Source organism: Furipterus horrens, unplaced genomic scaffold, assembly GCF_987537825.1.
Source record: "Furipterus horrens unplaced genomic scaffold, mFurHor1.1.pri manual_scaffold_2, whole genome shotgun sequence".
NCBI classification, from domain to species: Eukaryota; Metazoa; Chordata; class Mammalia; order Chiroptera; family Furipteridae; genus Furipterus; species Furipterus horrens.
The window spans coordinates 134,662,864-134,684,839 of NW_028327172.1; the positions used below are offsets into that span (position 1 = coordinate 134,662,864).

At 40.1% G+C, this 21,976-nt stretch overlaps 1 protein-coding gene across 2 annotated transcripts in view; it reads left to right on the top strand.

The window, feature by feature from the left end:
* The first annotated feature begins 401 nt into the window (after positions 1-401).
* Positions 402-21,976, top strand: part of ITIH2 (inter-alpha-trypsin inhibitor heavy chain 2) — a 30,902-nt gene continuing 9,327 nt past the window's right edge. The window contains exons 1-15 of one of the 2 annotated variants that reach the window (XM_090266484.1): positions 403-621; positions 1,896-1,970; positions 3,654-3,686; positions 5,059-5,228; positions 7,586-7,690; positions 10,600-10,762; positions 12,308-12,415; positions 13,110-13,238; positions 14,655-14,771; positions 16,269-16,437; positions 17,030-17,155; positions 18,607-18,788; positions 19,682-19,867; positions 20,248-20,387; positions 21,774-21,943. In XM_090266484.1, coding sequence (XP_090122610.1) covers positions 538-621; positions 1,896-1,970; positions 3,654-3,686; positions 5,059-5,228; positions 7,586-7,690; positions 10,600-10,762; positions 12,308-12,415; positions 13,110-13,238; positions 14,655-14,771; positions 16,269-16,437; positions 17,030-17,155; positions 18,607-18,788; positions 19,682-19,867; positions 20,248-20,387; positions 21,774-21,943 — 1,957 coding nt within the window. In that variant the 5' untranslated portion in view covers positions 403-537. Of the gene's footprint in view, positions 622-1,895; positions 1,971-3,653; positions 3,687-5,058; positions 5,229-7,585; positions 7,691-10,599; positions 10,763-12,307; positions 12,416-13,109; positions 13,239-14,654; positions 14,772-16,268; positions 16,438-17,029; positions 17,156-18,606; positions 18,789-19,681; positions 19,868-20,247; positions 20,388-21,773; positions 21,944-21,976 lie in introns of both variants that reach the window. The other variant, XM_090266485.1, reaches the window with a different exon arrangement.

Consider the following 21,976-nt stretch of genomic DNA (forward strand, 5'->3'; position numbering starts at 1 on the left):
CCAAAGAGAGGGAAAACACGGACAAGGAATGCTTTGCCCAGAAAAGCATTTGGTTTCCTCTCCTACTTTTGCTAAATTCCTCCTGTTTTCGTGTAAATCGAAGGATTTTGTTTCCAAAAACTTCCCTTCCCTTTTTTTCTCTGACTCTATCTTTCAGTATAGTTCCTCACTTGGTCCCTCAAAAAGGATGGCCCTCATCTGTAGGTCTCTCTGATTTTAAGAGGAACAGAAATCAGCAAAGGAGAAAAAAAGCAGCAGCTGAAGCAGCACGTCCATCCGACCCTGACTTCTCACAGCCCAGCCACTGCCTCCGGCTTTGCTGTTTGAATAACCTCTGGGTGTTCGATCCACCCCCGCAGCTCAAGTTTGAACTCCAGAACAAATATTTGTCCCACTTTTGAACAAAGTTTGAGAGATTTCTTCCTCTTTTTTTCCTGCTTTTTTAAAAGGAACCCTATTCCTCCGTCGTTCCTTTAAACTTTGGGTTCAGTGAGGAGTGGGATACTCCCCAGCCCCTGCACTGGAGACCTTGGCAAAATGAAATGGCTCACAAGCTTTCTCATCTGGTTCTTTCTTTCTGAGGCACAAGGCTTCGAAATCCCCACCAATGAACTTCCAGAAGTAAGTACTTTCAGAAGCCTCCTTGCGGTTGGCCTATACATATGCTTAGGCACTAACTTGTTGCTGTTGCTATTCAAGGACTGTATTCTGGGTGGGAAGGAAATTTATGATAAACTCATCTGAGTAGAAGTGTTCACTGTTATAATAACTGAACTATATATTTACCTTTTAAAGCATTAATGGTTTCTCACAAGATAAATTCAAGGCCAATGTGCTGGAGCCATCATGTAGCATTTATAGAGAAATTCTTATCTAAAAAATGGGAGTAAAAAATGATCTAACTCAAAGGGTGTTTGAGAATTAAATGACATGTGTAAAGTATCTACCCAAGGCAAACACTAGGAAACACCTAATAATTATTAGCTATGATGATGACTATGACAATGGCAGTGGTGATGATGACAACATATCATTATCACTGTTATACTAAAAGTGTAAGAAAACTCATTATCAAAGCACTGTTGTTTTTCATACTTAAGTGGACAATGATTTCTGTAATAAGGGCATGTTAAATATTCCTGTTAAAGAGGAAGGCGGCAAGGGGGCTGGGAGAGTGCAGGAATTATTCCCAGAGCTCAAGGTCTCCACTTTGGTCTTTTGGCCATCCCCACATGAGGAAATTCTTGGACTGAGTCATACATACAAGAGCTATTTTGGTGCCAGGAAAGCAATGTGCATCATGGGGAATATCCTAGGTGATGGAGCAGCTTGTAATACTTACAGAGTGGATTACCTACAAAAAATGCCAAAAGCAGGATAGCATATTTGCAGGGAAAACAAAATCATTCTGTATGCTTAGAAACTACCATATTTTCCAACAGTTTAAAAACCACCAGAGTGTATTGGAAACTACCAGAATTGAAGCCAAGACATCCAAATTCATTTGTGCTTTTTCAGTCACTTCTTACTGGTTTTCCTTTTATACGGACGTTATTAATCCTACGGATAACAGTTCACATTAATCCAGGCAGACACAATTGATGCTCCTAAGATCTACCTAATACTTTCTGCAGGTGCCCACCTGGTCACTGGGTTATTTTTACCCCTACCTTATGTCCCATCATCTTCTAGAAAACTCAAAAACGAATTCCTTCCACTTAGTAACTAGAAAATATAAACTTACTAAAGAAATCATTGTGTAAAAATGTGAGATTGCCCAGAGGTATAGGAAATAAGATAAAATAATATAAGGAATATTTGTGCCCATCACCAGCTGCCTCTTTTGCTTTTGATGTTTTTTATTAATAGAAATAAACATCCTAATTTTTTTTTAGTTTGCAGAATATGGAGATCTTGTGGAACTGACCCCGGGCAAACTTCAATTTGAACCCGAGAACCGGAGGCATCAGGTATAGTAAGACTTAAGTTCCAAAAGGGAAAAATAAGTGAAAGAGATCATGATTGAAAAAGTAGCAGAAGGATTAAGATGCTTTTTGTTAGATTTTCTCAAGAGCTTGTTTTTTTTAGCAGAGAAGGGCCCAATGGTTTTACACCCAGGTGGAAGTATTGTCAAGGTGAAATCAAGTGAGACCTCCACAGAGCTGTACATGAGCCCCCATATCATAAGGGTCATCTTAGTCCCTTAAAGGATCTACAGTTATGTGTTTTCTTCAAATTTGAGGATTATGGGATGATTTTACTGCCTGATAAGGAAGAATTCCCTCTCAGAAGGATTTTTCCACTGCAGTGACACATTCTCTTTCTTCTGCTCATTGCTGCCTTGGGGTGTAGCTCAGAGAGCATGCAAGTGTCTCAGAGAGCATGAGAGTGGCTCAGAGAAGTGGCCACACTGAGGGTTACACATGGAGGCTACCAGCAGCAGCATAGACAAAATCCACTCGTTCATAGGGGTGAGTTCTCTGAGAAGCCAGGAAGGGCTTGGCTTCTCCCCCATAGGACCTATGTACTGAGAAAGGAATCATTGGTGGAAGCAGCCCTAAGTTGACTGATGGCTTATTTTGTATGGGTATGAATTTCTGACTTTCTAGACATCCAGTCTTTTTAGTAGACCAATAATATTAAAAGCCAATAGGCAAATCCTTATGTCAGAGTCTTCATCTACCCATAAAAGAGAAAACTTAGTCATTGAGAATTGCACTCAAAATATCTAAAAGGAGGCAACTGTTGATCTCATTATATCACGTAATACCCCTAAAACCTCAATTCACCTCAAATCAGGCAAACTAAGCCTACACCTGACTCAGTATTTTAAAATCCATCAGACATTAAATATTCATCCGTCAGTCTAAAGCTGTTCAGCTTCCCGTTGCCCACAAGAGAGTCCTGTGGATAATTCCCTAGCAGAACCATTAGAGTACAGAATTTTCCACATGCTGGCCACCATGCTTAGCTCCACCAAGGAGGAAACACACAAAGATCCCTACTCTTGTGTAGCTTAGTCTAATGGAGGAGACAGACACATAGTCCACTGTCTTGCATTGAAGAAGGGCTGCACTGCTATGAAATGTTTAGTAAAGAAAACTTACCTAGCCTGGGGGGTGGCAGATGGATCAGAGAGAACTTCACTGAGAAAATTCTGCTTGAGCTGAGATCTGAAGGATGAGTAGGAGTTAATGACATTGAGGTAGGAGATGGAGGTGACCTGGAAGGTGGAGTACTGTAGACAATGGGGATGGCACGTCCAGAGCCCCATAGTAGAAAGGAGCACCCAAATAACTGTCCAACTGAATAAAAAATCAATCAGACAAATAGCATAAATGTGATATACGCTACTTGGCATGAGTTTGGTTGAATATTTTCATTTAAAAACATTTGTTTTAGCATTATATAAAAACTGATGTGCATGCAACTCAAAAGGAGCTGAGAAATTTGTTCAGTGGGAAACAGTATTTCAGAATGTTTGATATTTATATCTGGGCTTCAATGAATGAATAACAGCTCAGTATTGAAGAAACTCTTACCCCCATCCCCGCCCCCCCCCCTTTTTTTTTTACTGAAAGAAAGCAGTTTTTTACTCTCTAGGTAATAAGTAACACACTTCTGAAGACTGATTATCTAACTTCCTTTCACAGAGAAGCGTTTCTGGAGAATCTGGAGAAACCATGGTAAGTTTACTTTGATTTTGTTAAAAATTGATGTCTGAATGATTTTCCTGTTACTTATTACATAGAAATTTGTACTGTTGCCTCCTTTGTCTCCATCACTGACTGCATTTACCTGACTTTCGAAATACCTTCTTGCCCAATTCTGTTTGGAAGTGTGTCTCAAACTCAGCATGAAAGAGAACTGTGAACGTGCAGCCAGGAGAAATTGCACCAAGAGTTGAAAATGCCCTTTCTCTATTATCTCAAGTTTCGTCAACATAGATTCCATTCAAGCGTACATATTTATTCCAACTTAACAGTTTTGATTTAAAATATGACATCTCACAACTTAAAAGGAAAAGGAACTCTTAAACATGAAATGACCTGATTCCCTAAGATGTTCAAAGTCATGCTTCCCAAGGCAAAAAAAAAACGTCATTTACGTTGGTTTCCTGCTGTGAACTGACAGAAATGGTGAGAAGCACAGGTTTCACGGGTAGGAAGGACAAATAACTTAGCCTGGGTTTTATCCTAGCTGGAGGTGAAGCTGCATATTGAGTTGAAAGGTTTCATCTTGAATGAGAAAGTTTGGGGGATGACACCTAGTACTAAAATAAGCAAATCCTTTTAAAGAAGAAAAGCAAAATCCAACAGGGCTACCTAACTGCCATAGTCCTAAAGCAGCTTGCAATTCTCAGGCACCACCTAAAAGATGTGTGTTTGTAATCCCTTGCCTTTGATCATGCTCATAGTTTTTTACATTGGGGCTGCCTTAAATGAGTAGAGAAAAATTGGCAAAGAAGTTTCAGAGTGCTGGAGCAAAAATTGCATCAAAATGATACTGTTTGTTGCTCACACACATCAGTGTTCTCACATTTCGCTTTAATGTGAAGAAGGGTAAGAAAACTGGGGAAAGATTAAGTTGCAATAGGTAAACTCAAAGAATGTAGACAGCAGCATGGGGACCAAGTGTGTCTCCCACCCCTCCTCCCCCTGGCTGCGCTCCACCTGGAGATGCAGCCAGGGTTCCCTCCCAACCCTGCAATCCTGTATCCTTTTTCTATGACCCTGCATTTGAAGTTATTTTCCTGGACTTTTTCAGTACAATCTTGCTTCCCACAACCATTTTCTACTTATATTCTAACTTTAAAAATCATTATTAATAGACTTATAGAGATGAAAGGCATCTCAGGATAGCTCAAAATGAAGGCAGACTTCTGCCGGGGAGTATTTCAAGCTAGGATAATGCTTTGTAATATCTGAGATACACTTATATGCTTAACAATGCCTTAGACTTGTTCATAATAAAATGTACTGCTCTAAACATCAAATAAATAGTGAAGTTCTGCATATTTTTTCTCTGAGTACAGTTACATTTTCTTGCCAATTACAGGAAGATGGTGATCAAATAACTCTTTATAGCTACAAAGTCCAATCCACTGTTACTTCTCGTGTGGCCAACACCATGATCCAGACCAAAGTGGTGAACAGCTCCCCAAAGCCTCAGAATGTTGTGTTTGACGTTCAGATTCCCAAAGGGGCCTTTATTTCCAACTTCTCCATGTGAGTAACTTCTACATAACCAGAAATTGGATATGCTCTACTCGCAGAATCATAGTTAGAATGGGCCTTAATAGTCCATTGCTCCAGCAGTTCTGCTTCTCAAAGCTCTGGACCCACTAGATGTCAAGGGCCATTGTGAATTGTGTCCCAATACTTTGTTCCTGTTCAAAATATCAGAATTTGTGAGGAATTCGCTTTTTATTTCTAACAAATTAAAGTAAATTTAAGCTATCTCTGTAGTAACAACCTCCCACTTACTTGCATTTTAATGTACTTTCTTGAGGGGAGAGAAATACAAGGAGTTACCCTGGCTTCCAGGAAACCATATATGAGTGTGTGCAGAGCAGTTTAGTGTCATCTGTTGTATGTTTCTCCATGGGGTAAAAATGAGAACCACTGATTAAGTCCAATCATCTGTCCAATGATTGACTTCTATTATACCACTGACAAGTGGGTTATCCAGGCTTGACTTGATTATATCCTTAATGATAAACTCACTACTTTCCATAGCAATCCATTAAATATTGATAGGTCTGTTAGAGTTATTTCTTATACTTAATTGAAATCTGTTCCATTTTGTACCCAGTAAATATACGTTTATTTTGGTCTCTTTCAACACAGGGCTGAATTTATAAGACCAGAGAAGATAGTTGCTTGTATCACCACAACTTAATAGAAATTGTGCAGATCTCCATATCCAAAATATTTCTTCTGCCCTTTTATCAAGGTTCCAAACATTCTACCATTAGAAATGATTTCCTTTTGTTTTAAAGAATTTTTGGTCTTTGAATCTTAGTATGATTTGATAGAAATCGTGCTAACTGGGGCACATGAGGTCCAGTTCTAGCTCAGTCTCTGACCAACTATGTGACCTTGAACAAGACACTTGTCTCCTTGGCTCTCATTTCTCTCATCTAAAGAGACAAATCTAGACATGTCCATCAACATGTATGCTATTGGCATTTGGGGCGGGGACATTTTTAGCCAAACTCTCTCTCATGTTGCAGAATTTCTAGCATTCCCTCCCATCATGCCAATAGTACTTTCAGTCATCAGAACAACCAAGAACTTTTCTGTATATTTCTAAGTTCCTTCTTGGGGAAAGATACTGTCCATTTGAGTACCATAAGCTTCCTCTCGTTTCTAAAATTCTGTAATTCAACTGCTACAACAAATCATTTCTTGGTATGGGTTAGATGATAGACAGCTAAAATTAAGATGAGTAGAGATAGTGATGCAAAAAGAGGACAGAGGTCCCCAAGGGAGATGTTAGAGAGGTAATCACAAACTTTGCAAAGGGCTCATTCACCAACACCTTCCTCCAGCTTTCTTTACTTTCTGCCACCCTTGTAGGAGAGCAAAATGTCCCCAAGCTTTGGCAGACCCTTAACTCATAGAAGATTGATCTTATAAACCAAATGTAAGCCAGATTACATGACTTATCTGTTACCTCTTCTAAGCACATTTGTGATTCAGACGGGATGCCCAAAGCAACCAATAGAAGAATGGATTAAAAAAAAAGTAGTACATATATACAATGGACTATTTACTCAGCCATAAAAAAAGAATGAAATCTTACCTTTTGCAACAACATGGACAAACCTAGAAAGTATTATGCCAAGTGAAATAAGTCAGATGGAGAAAAACAAATACCATATGATTTCACTTATATGTGGAATCTAAAGAATAAAATAAATAAACAAACAAAATTGAAACAGACTCATAGATACAGAGAGCATACTGATGGTTGCCAGAGGGGTGGGGTGTTGGGGGACTAGGTGAAAAATGTAAGGAAATTAAGAAGTACAAATTGGCAGTTACAAAAAAGTCATGGGGATGTAAAGTACAGCATAAGAAATATAGTCATTGATATTGTAATATCTATGTATGGGACAAGGTGGGTACTATACTTACAGGGAGATCACTTCATAAATTATATAAATGTTTAATCACTATGCTGTACACCTGAAACTATTATACAATAATACTGAATGTCAACCATAATTTTTAAAAATAAAAGATTTTTTAAAACAGACACTCAAAGAAAGTGATGCTTAATCTGAAGGGCAAAACTTGAAAATGAGAAAACATTTTAAACACAAACAACAGTAGTGAGGGAAAGCTTTTAGGATGGGGGTCTACACGTGCCTCTTATATCACAGTATCAGAGAAAGGGACTCCTGTGTATAAAATACGTAAATGTCTTTCTTCTCTTTTCCTCCAGGTGTAAAACGATCATTAGCCCCATTCAGTAAATCCGTCTGGTTGGCATGTTTGCTTGTTTTTTTTTTTGTTTGTTTGCTATTTCTGTTTGCTCTGCTATTCAGACCAACTGGTACCTTTCGGTCATTTTCTAGGAGCGTAGATGGCACCACATTCACTAGTTCCATTAAGGAGAAAACTGTGGCCCGAGCGCTCTACTCACAGGCGAGAGCACAAGGCAAAAGCACTGGCTTGGTGAGGTAAGGGCTGGGCAGCAGGCTGGAGCCCTCATCCTGACTGCTGTCCCCCCACACCCCAGTCCCATCCTCAAGAGCACAACAGGCCCGGAAAGGCACACAGCTTATAGTCAGGTGGTAGAATTGGGTGTTCTAATATCTATTCCCTAAGGCCTCTTTGCAACAATTGAGCTATCATTATATAGCTTGCAGTTGGATGTTCTGTGGCTAATGTTGAGTTGCTAAAATCAACTACAGAAAGATTGGTGATCTGGTGACAGCACTTACCACACAGAGTTGACCATTAAACAATGCAGTTTGAACTGTGCAGGTCCCCTTACATGTGGGGTTTTTTTCAACGGATACATCCAGCCCTTCACATCCATAGATTCAACCAACCTCGGTTGGAAACAGTATTTTTGCATTCCCAGCTGCAGATTCCCAACGTGGGATCAAAAATACTATATTTCATGCATAGTTGGTTGAATCTGCAGGTGAAGAGAAGGGTGGACTGTAGAGTCAAAAGTTACACATGGATTTTCTACTGCACTGTGGGCCTTCATTGTTTGAGGGTCAACTGTATACAGAAAGAAAGATTTGGAATTTGTTTTAATGGTTTATTCTGTCTTATTTTTATAAGCCCTTCTCAGCACCAGTTACTTAGCTTAGATTATGTTTATTTTGTCTTCTTATAATCTTAAGATACTGGGGATGCCAAAACACCAGAAAGCCTCTCCAGCAAGAAACTTCAAAGGAATTTTCAACCAATCACTTCTTACACTGCGTGTATCCTGTCATCTTTTTTTCTTCATCTTCTCCTCCTCTTCTACATCCCCAACTTTCCTTTACTTGAAATTCTTTCCATTTCATTCATGCCTTCATTCATTCGATGAAAACTCATTGAGCTCTGTACCAGTTCTGTCAAAGGTGATGACAACACCACAGCAAACACTGCCAGCTATAAAGGAGACAGCCAAGGAACCTGTAATATAGAAGTGGCTATAATGTATATAATCATGTATCATTACATATAATATATGAGGGGAGACCCCAAAAACTTAGAATTTACTTATAAAAATTGTGTATTTAGTCTTACATGTTTAAACTTAAGTCACCTCAAAGTACTGTCCATTTGATGCAATACACCTATCAAGACCTTTTTTCCATTGCTCAAAACAGTTTTTGAACCCATCGATTTTGATGCCCTTTAGTGCTTCTGCCATTTTTTGTTTCACTTCTTTCACATCAGCAAAGAGTTTTCCTTTGAGGACATTTTTCATCCAGGGGAAAAAAAATTGCTCAGGGCAAGATCTGGTGAATAGGGGAGGTGGGGTACGTGGGTCATGCCATTTTTGGTCAAAAACTCCTCAACACTCAGTGTGGTGTGGGCAGGTGCGCTCGTAAGTCAGCCATCATGAAATGGGCAAACACGTTGGAAGAGCATTCAAAAAAATAAAATTCACTGAAGCCAAACACAGCCTCTCACAACACCAGCTGGTACACTGATACAGATGGGTTACTAGAACACCCACCTAGCAGGGGAAGCCTGTGCTACAAGGGGCCCACCCTCCAGAAGATAATCCCAGTTTTGTGTGGGTCCCCCCTTGTAATATGGGGTAAATATTAATGTAGAGAGGGTACATAAGCCTATGGGAGCTCAAGTGTACAGTTCTGTCTGGGAGCCCAGAAAAATCATCACAGAGGTCCTGATGTTTGAACTGAGCACAAGTAGACTAAAAACTTATCCAGATGGAGAAAGGAGAGAAGAAATTCCAAGCAGATGGAACAAACACCTGCAATGTTGATCCAGGTAAATAGGTTCTTTTATCTTTAGGGTATCATTTTGCCATCTTTACCCATCACTTTTACCACATTGTCCACTCATTGTTATTTATGCATTCTACAAATATTTATTAATAACAGACACTCTTCTAGGTACTGAAGATACAACAGAGACCATAGAGCTCATGTTCTAGTCCACTCCCCAGATGATCAGACCTCTCTGCATACGCTGTGCTTCTAAAGTGCGCACCATTCATGCTCATCATTTTCTTCAGGCACCTGCTACCCCATGCTGCCTTCCCTACAGTACTTCCCCATCCCTGATGGGCTCCTTAGCACAGTCTCACCCTGCTTATTTAGTCATTTAATTTTTTAAAAATATTCATTGTGTATCCAAATGCTCAAATCACCCTCATTTGATAACTTCTTAAAATTGTAAACATTTCAAGATCAGTGATGACATTGAACTTAATATATGTATGACTAAATAAGGCCTTATGCTAGAAATAGATATTCAGTTTGATGAAATAATAGATGTCTTCTTTTTAAAGACTTTCAAAAACATGGAGTTCCTAGAATGAGGCTACAGTGCAGCAGAGGAGATGTGTGCTGTCTTTGGAGTTATCTAAACCTTGGTATGAGCCTCAGCCCTGCAATGAACTAGCTATGTGGTCTTGAGCAGGTTATCAATTCTCTATTAGCCTCATTTGTTATTGTCTGATAACTGAGGATACTAATGGAGATCTTACAGAGCTGTTTTGCAAGCTATGATGACATATGTCAAGTTTTCATCACATAATAGGAATCAGTAACTGGTAGATTTTTGCAAATGACCCTCAAATCTGAAAGAAGCTCTAGAAGAAAAAGATAAGGTAGGAGGGAAGACTAAAAGTGTTGATGGAATTAAATGTATATAGCGGTTTTAGTATACTTTTCATTTTCATGCACAATTGAACAGGTGTGAGTGCCCAGGAAGGCCTAGCTGCCCTCTGCCTAGATTCTGGGTCTTATGCTTGGTCGTCACTCCCGAGTCAGACTGCACAACCATTCTCGGCAGTGCAGATAGACTCTTAAGAAGCTACACCATCGTCTCTCGAGACAGACGGCTGCCGACGACATGTGATAACTTATATTGGGGCTCACATCTTTAGGAGCAATGTTCTTGATATGGAGAACTTCAAAACTGAAGTGAATGTCCTCCCTGGAGCAAAGGTGCAGTTTGAGCTTCATTACCAGGAAGTGAAGTGGAGGAAGCTGGGGTCCTATGAACACAGGCTTCATCTGCAGCCAGGACGACTGGCCAAACACTTGGAGGTAAGCATGAGTTTGCAGGGTGTTCAGTGGCGCCATCCTCTTGTGGCTCTGTTGTTCACCTCTCTTTGTGGTGTTGGATGCCACTCATCTCTGCTAGGCAGTTCAGCGTGCTATAAAGTTTATGGGTTTGGAGTCCACCAGGCCACTTCCTTACTGATTTCAATGCCAGCTCAGCTTATCATTAGCTATGTCAGTTTCCTAGCGCTGCTGTAACAAATGACCACAAACTGGGGGCCTTAAAACAACAGAGATTTATTTCTTCACAGTTCTGGAGAATAGAAGTCTGAAATAATCAAGCTGTTGGTAGGGCTACGCTCCTACAGGCGCCAGGGGAAAGCCTATTCTGTGCTTCCTCTGGAGTCTGGCAGCTGCTGGCGTTGTCTGACATCCAGCCTCATGGCCACATTCGCTCCAATCTCTGCCTCTGTGATCACCTGACCTCCTCTGCATGTCCCAAAGCTCCCTCTGCCCTTTCTCTTCTAAAAACAGTTGTCAATGGATTTAGGGCCCACTGGTTATTATAGGATGATCTCATCTCAAGATTCTCAATGCCCCTATGAAGACCTTTTTCCAAATGAGGTAACATTCACAGTTTCCAGGGACTTGATGTAGTCATATCTTTTGGGGGACCATCATTCGACCACAACCCACTATACCAGACTTCTGATACGGAACTAGTTATCCTGAGTGTCCATGTTTTCATATGGGAAAAAGGTACTGTCACATATTTTGTCATAAGGCTAAGAAACAGTATCAGTGTGGCAATGTGAACTGAAAAGCTGGAGCTGACAGAAGCTTTTGAAAGTCAGGAAGCAGTGAACTAAGCATTCAGAGCTCTGGCCCTGGGTTTGCAGCATGGCTCAGCCACTTACTTACCTGGGTCACTCTGAATCTCTGTTTTTTCACTTATCAAATGAGAAATAAAAAGTTAGAGCAATAACAGATAATAATATTGGTGAGAGTTAAATGAGTTTATGAATGTAAATTGCTCAGTATGACACTTAAACTATACATAGAGAAATGGCAGCTATGACTATGGTTTTGCCAAGGATCACCAAGAGGGAGTCACTCCTATTAGATCTGCTCAAAATAAGAAGACAGAAAAGGTAAAAAGGTCGAGGATGTGAGGGAAATGGTCTATTATTAACAGATCTACAAAGTGAAAGCAGAATCATTTAATAATGGCTTTCCTTTTATCATTTTTTTGTCCTAACATGAATGCTTTTATAAATGGAATAGAATAGAATAGAATAGAATAGAATAGAATAGAATGAAATAGAATAGAATAGAGGGAATTAATACTAGAGAAATGAAGCAATAAAAGGCGAATACTGAGTTGCCCAAAGGGCCTTCAGCCTCCATGGTGAAATGCATCATAGCCCAGGGAATTTAAAGAACATGCAGAAATGATCATGACCATGCTGGGTCATCTTTGAGAAAACTTGAAGAAGAGAAAACCAGCAGAGGACTTAGCAATTATACTTCTTGCACAAAAAGACTTGAAAGATATTTTGATGCTTTGAGTAATTTCTTTGCCATCTCTAGGTAGACGTATGGATTATTGAACCTCAGGGATTGAAATTTCTTCATGTTCCTGACACATCTGATGGCCATTTCGATGGTGTTCCAGTCATATCTAAAGGACGCCAGAAGGTAATCACAAGCACTGCATGTTGCAGAGAGAGAGTCTAAGTGGCCTCTAGACATGGGTTCTGCTCTCCTCCTGTTCCCTGGGGAATAGAAAAGTGGTCATGTGCTAAGCTGAGGGAACTGTATGAAGAAGCAGTGATTCCCAAGCCAAGTCTAGGGTCTTCCACAGGATATACAAAGCAGAACTCCCAACTGTTTCATTGCATTTTGACCAGTGACTCTCCATTTTGGAGCCTCATTTCCCCTGAGTCATCTGCTTGACCAGTAACTAAAAGACAGCTTTCACATAACATATGGTGGATTTACATTAATCATAGCAAGAGAGATTCAGTTTAATTCTCACTGACTTAATGCCAACAATAACCAAATATGGAGGAGTCAAATTCCTCTAAGAACCTTTTAGAACTAGAGCTAGTATCCATTTCTTCCATGGGGGAAGAGAGGAATTCTTTGAATCTCTTCATAAAGGCCTGAAACCTGGTCAACAGCTCCACAGTCTGCCAGATGCTCCCCTCACATGCCTTGGCACTGTCCCTTCCATCATTATCAGAGCCACTGATGCTGCCTGGGTGGAGAATGGCCATTGGGACATTGGCTCATACCTCTTCCTGTGAGCATAAGAAGACGCAACTATCAACCTCTTACCCACAGAGGAATGGGGACAGGGATTGGTCTCTGACAACACTGTTCTTTCCAGGCCCATGTGTCCTTCAAGCCCACTGTAGCACAACAAAGGAAATGCTCCAACTGCTCTGAGACTGCGGTGGACAGAGAGCTGGTGGTGTTGTATGATGTGAACAGAGAGGAGAACGCTGGGAAACTTGAGGTGGGTGAAAACAGACCCTAGGGAAGCCTTCTCACTGAGGCCAAAGAAGGCTCTTTCGTTGTACAAATGCCCTGGCCTCTGGGAAGTTGTCAGCTGCCAAGGCAAATGTCAAGGCTGCAAAGAAGGGATTGAAATCAGATTTCCCTGTTGCTAAACATTATCTTCACATCAAGAAAACTGAATAAAGGGACATAGGGTCTCATGTTCTTGTCCCAGAAAGGTGCTGCAAGACCTCGTAATAATAGAAAATAACACAATGGATTTGCATAACCTTTCAAGGCCCTTTTCAACTAGACTATCAAAGAAAGCAGCCATGGGGCTGGGAGGAAGGCACAAACAAAGCCTAGAGAAAGATTGGGATCAGAGGTGAATTCCAGGATCAATGTTCATTGTGAGATTTCCTGAAAAGTGTTTTTTCCCCTTTGTTATGTCTTAAGTGTGTGTTTGTATTTCCCTTGTGCTAAAGTAGAGCAATTGGAAGACATCCAAAAGCTTGTGCTTCTCTCCAGGAACAAGGAGATAGGAAGTAACCACAACTACATATCCCTCAAGGGAACCCTATAAAATGTTGGTAGAAGCAACCAGAGAGCAGTAGAAAGACAATGAGGGGAGCCAATCATTACAGCCTGCAGCAGGTGACAAAGAGGGCCATCAAGCATCCAGCTGGAATGGCCTCCCTTTCATCTCAAGAACAACCCAAACTCTCTAGCGTGCCCTTAAAGGTCCTTTATGATCTGCCCTGCTGACTCTCCACCCTGTTACCCTGGATGCTTGAATTCTGTGGTCCCATTGTGCTGAACCACATACAGAGTCCCAAGCATGTCTTATTCACTTGCAGCATCACTACACTGTCTGAAACTCCCCACTGAACCTTACCCACACCCAACTTGGCCCAGACCTTGTGCTGGCAGGCTAACTTCAAACTCATACACATGTCCATTGTAGATGCCATTTCCTTGGGAAAGACTCCCATTGCTGAATTGATGCTACTCCACTGGGTATTCTTGGAGCATTTATATTCCTGATGGTAGCATTTAATACCCTGAGCCTCAAACTCCCTCTTTACTTGTCTGGATCCTCCACTGGCCCATGAGCTCAGGAGGACAGGGGTTCTGCCTGATTCACCATTGGCTAGCAGGGTGCCTGGAGCAGAAGCTGTCAATGAAGACCAGGTAGAGTGGAGGACAGTGGGGAGGACAAGAGAAAAGTGAAACAGCCTGGGGAGGGCTTGGGCCTTCACAAGAAAGGAAGAAGGGAGAGACAGATGGATGCCAAGCTGCCACCTCTGTCCTCTTCTCTACGACTGTCATACCTCCTGCTCACTATGACTCGCTTCTTCTCAGTCCCCAGATCCCCATCTTCTTACATTCCAAACACTGGTAATGGTTTGGCCCACAAATATGTTCTCTTTTTTAGGTATTTAATGGATATTTTGTCCACTTTTTTGCTCCTGATAACATGGACCCAATTCCCAAAAATATCCTCTTTGTCATTGATGTCAGTGGCTCAATGTGGGGAGTAAAAATGAAACAAGTAAGTACCCCTTGTTGGTGTGGTATGTGGGACACCCTACCTTCTTTGATCCCCTCCCAATGATGCAATCGTTCCTAGCATCTTACCGCAGGGATTGTCTTAGATAGCTTGGGCTGCTATAACAAGTGCCACAGACTAGCTGGCTTATAAATAACAGAAATTTAACTCAAAACTCACCTTTGTGAAAAATGTTATCTCAGTATAACCTCTTCTCATTCTGATTACGCTTCTTCTTAATAGTATTTTGGTTCTGCTGCATAATGTTTTACTTTAATATCTTGCCATTGTTCAAAAATAACTTTGACATCATATGAGCATATCTTTTCTAATTATCTTATAGTTCTTTGAGGGAGGCCATCCTGTCCCAGGTCTTCCTGTCTGGAGGTCAGTGTAGGCTTATTTAGCATTACATGGTTATAGATGCAATTCTAAAGAACAAACAAGGAACTTTTTTATTTTATTCATCAATCCATGCATCTAACATTCATTCATTCATCCATTCATTCATCAACTATTTCTGACCACCCAAGTGTTCACTACTCTTCTAGCACCTGAAAGAAGGAAAATATATGTCCCCTGCCCACTGTGCTCATACACCAACACTAGGTTTCTCAACAATGGCATTACTGACACTTTGGATGGGATAATTCTTTATTGGTAAGGACCACTCTGTACATTATAGGATGTTTAGCAGCACCCAGGGCCTCTACCCACTAATTGCCCACCCCCTCAATTATGACTATCAAAAATGTCTTCAGACATTGCCAAATGTCCCCTGGTGGAGAAAGTACCCTCAGTTGAGAAACACTGCCCTAATACGACAGTTTATTCATTGCTTCCTTGCTTTATTCATTCATTTAAGAAACATTTACTAGGCATCCACTGTATGTCAGGCACTTAGTACATCAGTAACAGAATCAACCAAAAACATTTTTTTAAAAATCATCCCTGCCCTCATGGAGCTTACAGAGCTTACATTTGGAGGAAGGTGGACAGAGAACAAACAATAAACATAACAAGTAAATTTAAAAGTATCTTCAGTGATGGTGTTGTGAAAAAGCCTATTTTTATTTTTTTTAAAGAAGAGTGTACTAAGAATCAGGAGTGCTATTTTCAGGGAGGTGTTGGTGGTGATGAGAAGTAGTAGTTTAAGAGAGTGGTGAGAAGATGCACTTGTGAAATATATTTGATTTTCAGGTACCACTAAAGGAGACCCTGAAGTTTGTAATCCTTAACTTAAAGTAAGACTAGTCAAAGTGGTTGTGCATAACCAAATAAGTCAGTAAAAGTTTAAGTCTCAAATTGCAGACAATCCATGTTCAGAATAAGTGAGAAGTAGGTCTGTGTTGATGGAGGTGGATTTAAGAGGTTTTCTGTAAGTATTATAGCTTGAGTCAGTACTTGACAGATGACTAGGGTGAATTCTTGGTCTTCCTCCTTTCTCCTAGGGCTCAGAACTTATTTAATGAGACTCTTCTCCTCTCTCGTTTGAAATAGACAGTGGAAGCAATGAAAACCATATTGGATGACCTGAGAACTGAGGACCAATTCTCTGTGGTTGATTTCAACCACAATGTGCGAACCTGGAGAAATGATTTAGTTTCAGCTACTAAAACACAGACTGAAGATGCCAAGAAGTATATTGAGAAAATCCAGCCCAATGGAGGTGAGTAGGTTTAGCCTAAAGCCCAGTGAGAAACTTCCATAGGTTTGAATCTTAATTCACTAAAGAAATATTATTTCCTACCACAGTGCTCTTTGTCCCATTTGTAATGGTCTGTCTTAAATAATATTTATTATTAAATGATGAATACTAAGTTCACTGCAAAGGTACAATACAAAGTCCATCCCACACAAGTTTTTAATTATTCCAACCTTCCTCAGAAAATAGCGTCAGTAAATGACAGTCACCTTCTCGTTACTTGCGTAGCATAAAATGTAACTGCCTGCAGGACAGTGTCCAAGTCTGTCAGCAAGGCTTGTTTAGGGACCTTCGGTTTGGCGTTTAACAGAGTGGCAGACTGTGCTTTGAAAGGGCTGACTCGTCCTAAGGCAGTAGTTTACAACAAAGGAAATATTTCACTCCACTGGGATAACTTGATCAGATGGTCAAAGTTGATGTCACTTGGAAAGCAATCACATGATTGGGGCACCAAATACATTATTCAGACTGATGACCCTGAACCCAAGATGTGATTATTTCTGTGCAAAGGAAGAGCATGTAACAGAGCAAGCACATTACGTTATTACTTTATCAGGCACAAATATCAACGAAGCGCTCCTGCGAGCCATCTTTATTTTGAATGAAGCCAATAACTTGGGAATGTTGGACCCCAACTCGGTCTCTCTGATCATTCTGGTTTCTGACGGCGATCCAACCGTAGGCAAGTAGCATTTCAATTTTCTAGTACAAATATTTTTACTGTTGTTTCTTGGGAACATGATTTGTTTGCAGTGGGAAATTTAATGGCATTAACCTGAATTGCTAAACTATTTTAAACCCATGCTTCCTAAAAAAAGAAAAAAAAAAAAAAAGAAAGACTTGTTTTAATCCTGAAACGTTCATCCTGCTTAAACCAGTGCCTAGATATTTTTCAGTGATGCCCTTCAATGCCTGGTGTCACCTCTACAATGTTAGGAAACTTTAATTTTAACTGTAATCATATGTTACGATGACTGTTAGTATATATTAGTGAAATACATTTATTTCCTCAACCTAAGGAAATGTGTGTGACGGGGATTGATCCCAGGTCTCCAGTTGTACCTCTGGAGTCCTCAGTAGTGTATCTGTATTGTTCTCCACAACTCCCCATCCCCTGAGTCCTCTCTGTGACCAGAAAAATTACTCTCTTTGATACAGCCTGCATTTTTCTTATCCACAAAATAGCTTAACATCTCCCTGTTTCTGTCATTCACTATTATTTTTATTTGTCTTATTTGTCTCTTGACATGGACAAATATAAGGAAAAGTGAGTGCTAGATTGTGTTGCTGTCTGTCATGTGGGAGGACTGTCTCTAACCTGTGCCGACAGCTCAGTGGGAGGAGACGCAGTGACTCAGCCGTGACAATGGCACCCTGAGTTTTAGAGAGACAAGGAGCAACCACTTCATTAATGGTGAAACTAGAATGGCAGTTGTTATGTCTTTGTTGCAGATTTAGTGGGTTTTCTCCCCCTTGGATCAGATTTCTTAAAAAATACAGTTTTGGAATAAACTCATAAGGAATAAAAAGAAATATAGTAAAAAATTAAGTCTGTTTCTTACTCCTGTGCCTCAACCATCCAGGTCCTGCCCCAAGAGGCAGTCACTTGTTACCAATTTCTCGTGTATCTTTCCAGAGATATTCTATGTGTGCCTGCATACTACATATGCATACATACATACATGTGAATACATATCCACACACATATATACATACACATATGTATGCATAATATAAATGCATTCTATGTATACCAATTATTACATTGTTTTCCCCTTTAAAAATGTGTCTTTGAGGTTATCCAAAATAAATATAGAGTTGCTTTGTTCCTTTTAATAGCTGTATAGTATTTCACCATTTGAATGTGCCATAATTTAACCAGTCTCCCCTAGTGTTGTATATTTGTCTCTAATATGTGGCTGTTTCCAATTATGTTACTATGTACCATTGCTTATACTTCATTCCAACATGTATAAGTGTATCTATAAGAAAAATTCCTAGTAATTGAGTCACTAGATCAAAGAGTAAGTTTTTAATTTTGACAAATTTTGCTAACCTGCTCTCCATGGATTTTCCAAAAACTATATAATATTGGCTCCTCAGTTCTTTCCTTTCTGTCACCATCAATTTAAGGTGAACTAAAGTTGTCAAAAATTCAGAAAAATGTGAAGCAGAGCATACAAGACAACATCTCCTTGTTCAGTTTGGGGATAGGATTTGATGTTGATTATGACTTTTTGAAGAGATTATCTAATGACAACCGTGGAATTGCTCAAAGGATTTATGGAAACCAGGACACTTCTTTCCAGCTCAAGGTAACCTTTGTTTCTGTTATTTTTTTTTTCTTCACTCATAAGTCATTCAACTAGCAATACCTGATACCAAAATGTAGATGGCCAAATTTAAGTGAAAATTGTCATTATTTCACTTACATTCGGTTGCAAGACTGAAGTGTTCGTTCCCTTCTCATGCACCCCACTGCCCTTGTACATCTGCGGTAACAGTAGAGGAGAAGCAGTCAGGCAACGGCACTCCCCTACTCCCAGCACGAGCTTTCGGAGGCACCGGCAGCGCTCTGTGGTTCTCCAGTCCCGCCAAGCAGTCAGTCCTCCTTATCAGCATGGCCGTGTTTTCCCGTTAAAGCACTCTGGCATCTTGGATATTCACTTTATAATGCAACACAGATCAAGATATAGTCTGCGAGTTTCCTTAAAGATAAAGAATTTAATTACTTGTTTATTTTGACTAATGAATAAGAAAAAGGTGTAGAAGAATATACTTTACCCCACCCTCTGTCAGTACCAGGTACCATATATCAATGGTGGGCACCATATTTAAACTTGGAGACAGATAGGGATAAGTTCTAATTTGGGGACTATGAAAATAGCTGGCCTTTCTTTTTTTTTTTTTTGCTGACTTCTCTAATTCTGAGTATTCATTACCTGATCATGCTGGTCATCATAGGGGAAAAAATGCTGAGCTTTTAAGTCAATGGTAATATTCTTAACGAGTCTTTATTTTCTCTAAGTCTCAATTTGTCTGATAATTACGGGAATTTTCCTTGTTCCGTAGCTCTCCACAGATATCCTGTGAGAATAAAAGATGTCTGTTAAGCACGTGCAGAATCTCAGAGAAAAATGCTTTAGACCTATAAAGTGGTATGAATGTAATGATTTCTGTTTTTGTTTTTGTTTTTAATGAATTATAGAAATTCTACAACCAAGTCTCTACTCCATTGCTCCGTAACGTTCAGTTCAACTATCCCCCTACGTCAGTAACCGATGTCACTCAAAACAGTTTCCATAACTATTTTAGAGGCTCAGAGATTGTGGTGGCAGGAAAATTTGACCCTGAAAAATCAGAGCAATTACAGAGCATTATCACCGCAACTTCGGTACTTCAGCTTATTTGCTTATTCTAAAACTACTAACTAGTCCCCTCGATATAGTCCATCTTGTCTATTAACATGCTAACACTGCATTTCAAGAACCATGTATGTAGAATAAAAGCAACAGTGAAAGGGAAGGCATGAGAATATCTATGCCATCTTCCCAACTATTGTGTAAATCCTTACCTTTTTCATTCCAGACCAATCGCAAACTCTGAAAGTATGCACTTAACTTCTTCTTTTGTATTCTTTTGAATTATTTTTGCATTCTCCTTAAAGTTGCATGATACCCTGGTTCACTCACAGTAGGTAGGAATGAAAATGTGAATTGATTATCTATAATTCTGCTCCCCTGGTGCCTTTGAACTGGGCCTTGCATCATCCAGGCCAACACAGAGTTAGTCTTGGAGACCCTGGCCCAAATGGACGACTTGGAGGATTTTCTGTCAAGAGACAAGCATGCGGATCCTGATTTCACCAGGAAATTGTGGGCCTATCTGACAATCAACCAACTTGTGGCTGAGCGGTAAGAACTGACTACACCACAAAGATTTGCACAACTGGAAGATTTGCCTTGAATATTTGGGGTAATTCGCAAAAAGATTAGAACCAAGAAAGGCAGCAAATTATTACAGCGTTTGGATTATTAATTTCCACTGGTTCCTAGCACCTTAACTAAAGCTGAGTTCACCTTTATCTTATTCTGAGGTATAACATACATACAATAAAGTGTGTGAAACGCACTGATTTTAAGTGTACAGTTTAGTGAACTTTCATATACATCGCCTATGTAATTGGCATCCAGATCCAGATAGGGAAGACTTCTTTAATCTCTGAAGGTTCCCTTGTTCTCCTTCCCACTCCTCCCCCACCGACACCTCCAGCAGAAATCACTGTTCAGACATTTGTCACCATCAATTAGTTTTGTCTGCGACTGAATGGATTATTGTACAATGAGAAATCTATGATTATGTGATTATGATATCACATAAGGAAGGGTTCCCTAATAGTCATCTGTTTTACCTCTGGCTTCTCAGCTGAACTGCATTGAAACTCTCCAATATAAAAACTTTATTTTTAGAATGGATGGTTCTTTGATCACCTGCTTTGCAGTTACGTCATACAGGTGTCTGATAAGAAAATTACTATTCCCGAGTCTCCTCTACCTACTCTATCAGATTCTCAGGAAGATGGAACAGTCATCTGAACTAGGTTGGAGGAAATTAAGATAACTAACTACTCACAGAGAAAATCCATGATGTTAATAAGATTACAAAACAGACACATGGCTTTAAGCTGTGGCTTTCAAGTGAGCGAGAAATATTTCTGCCCCTTTACAGAAGCATACTGGATGCAGTTAAAGGTAGATAGCAAATTGCTGCATAAGTTACATATTGATTTAAAAAAAAAAATCCCTGAATACATATCGTGTTTACTGGGATTGGAGGGTATGGAGGATGAATAGGTGGAGCATAGAGGTTTTTAGGGCAATGAAACTACTCTGTATGTTATTATGCATTTGTCCAAACCCACAGAATGTGCAATTCAAGAGTGAACCCTAATGTCAACTATGGGCTTTGTGTGATAATGATGTGTCAATGTAGATTCATCAGTTGTAACAAATGTACTTATGGTGGGGTTGTTGGTAATGGGGGAGTTTGTAGGTGAGGGTTACATGGGAAATCTCTGTACTTTCCACACAATTTTGCGGTGACCCTAAAATTGCTTGAAAAAATCAAGTCTATTAAAAAATTCCTTAGGACTGCATGACTAGATAAAACACTAAGTTAGTTCTATTTTCCTTTGTGGCCCCCAGGGTCCTGGTTGTACACTGGGAGTGGTAGGGTTGTGGGATTTTAACTCAGCCTTAAATAAAGTGACGCTCTGTAATGTCTCTATTTCTCGACTGCAGAAGCCTGGCTACTACAGCTGCTGCCAAAAGGAAAATTACAAAAACAATCCTGCAGATGTCACTGGAACATCACATAGTGACCCCACTCACTGCCATGGTGATTGAGAATGAAGCCAGGACCGAGCGCATGCTGGCCGACTCCCCTCCGCAAGACCATTCTTGCTGCTCAGGTCAGTGTGTCAGTCTGGTGCAGAAACACCCTG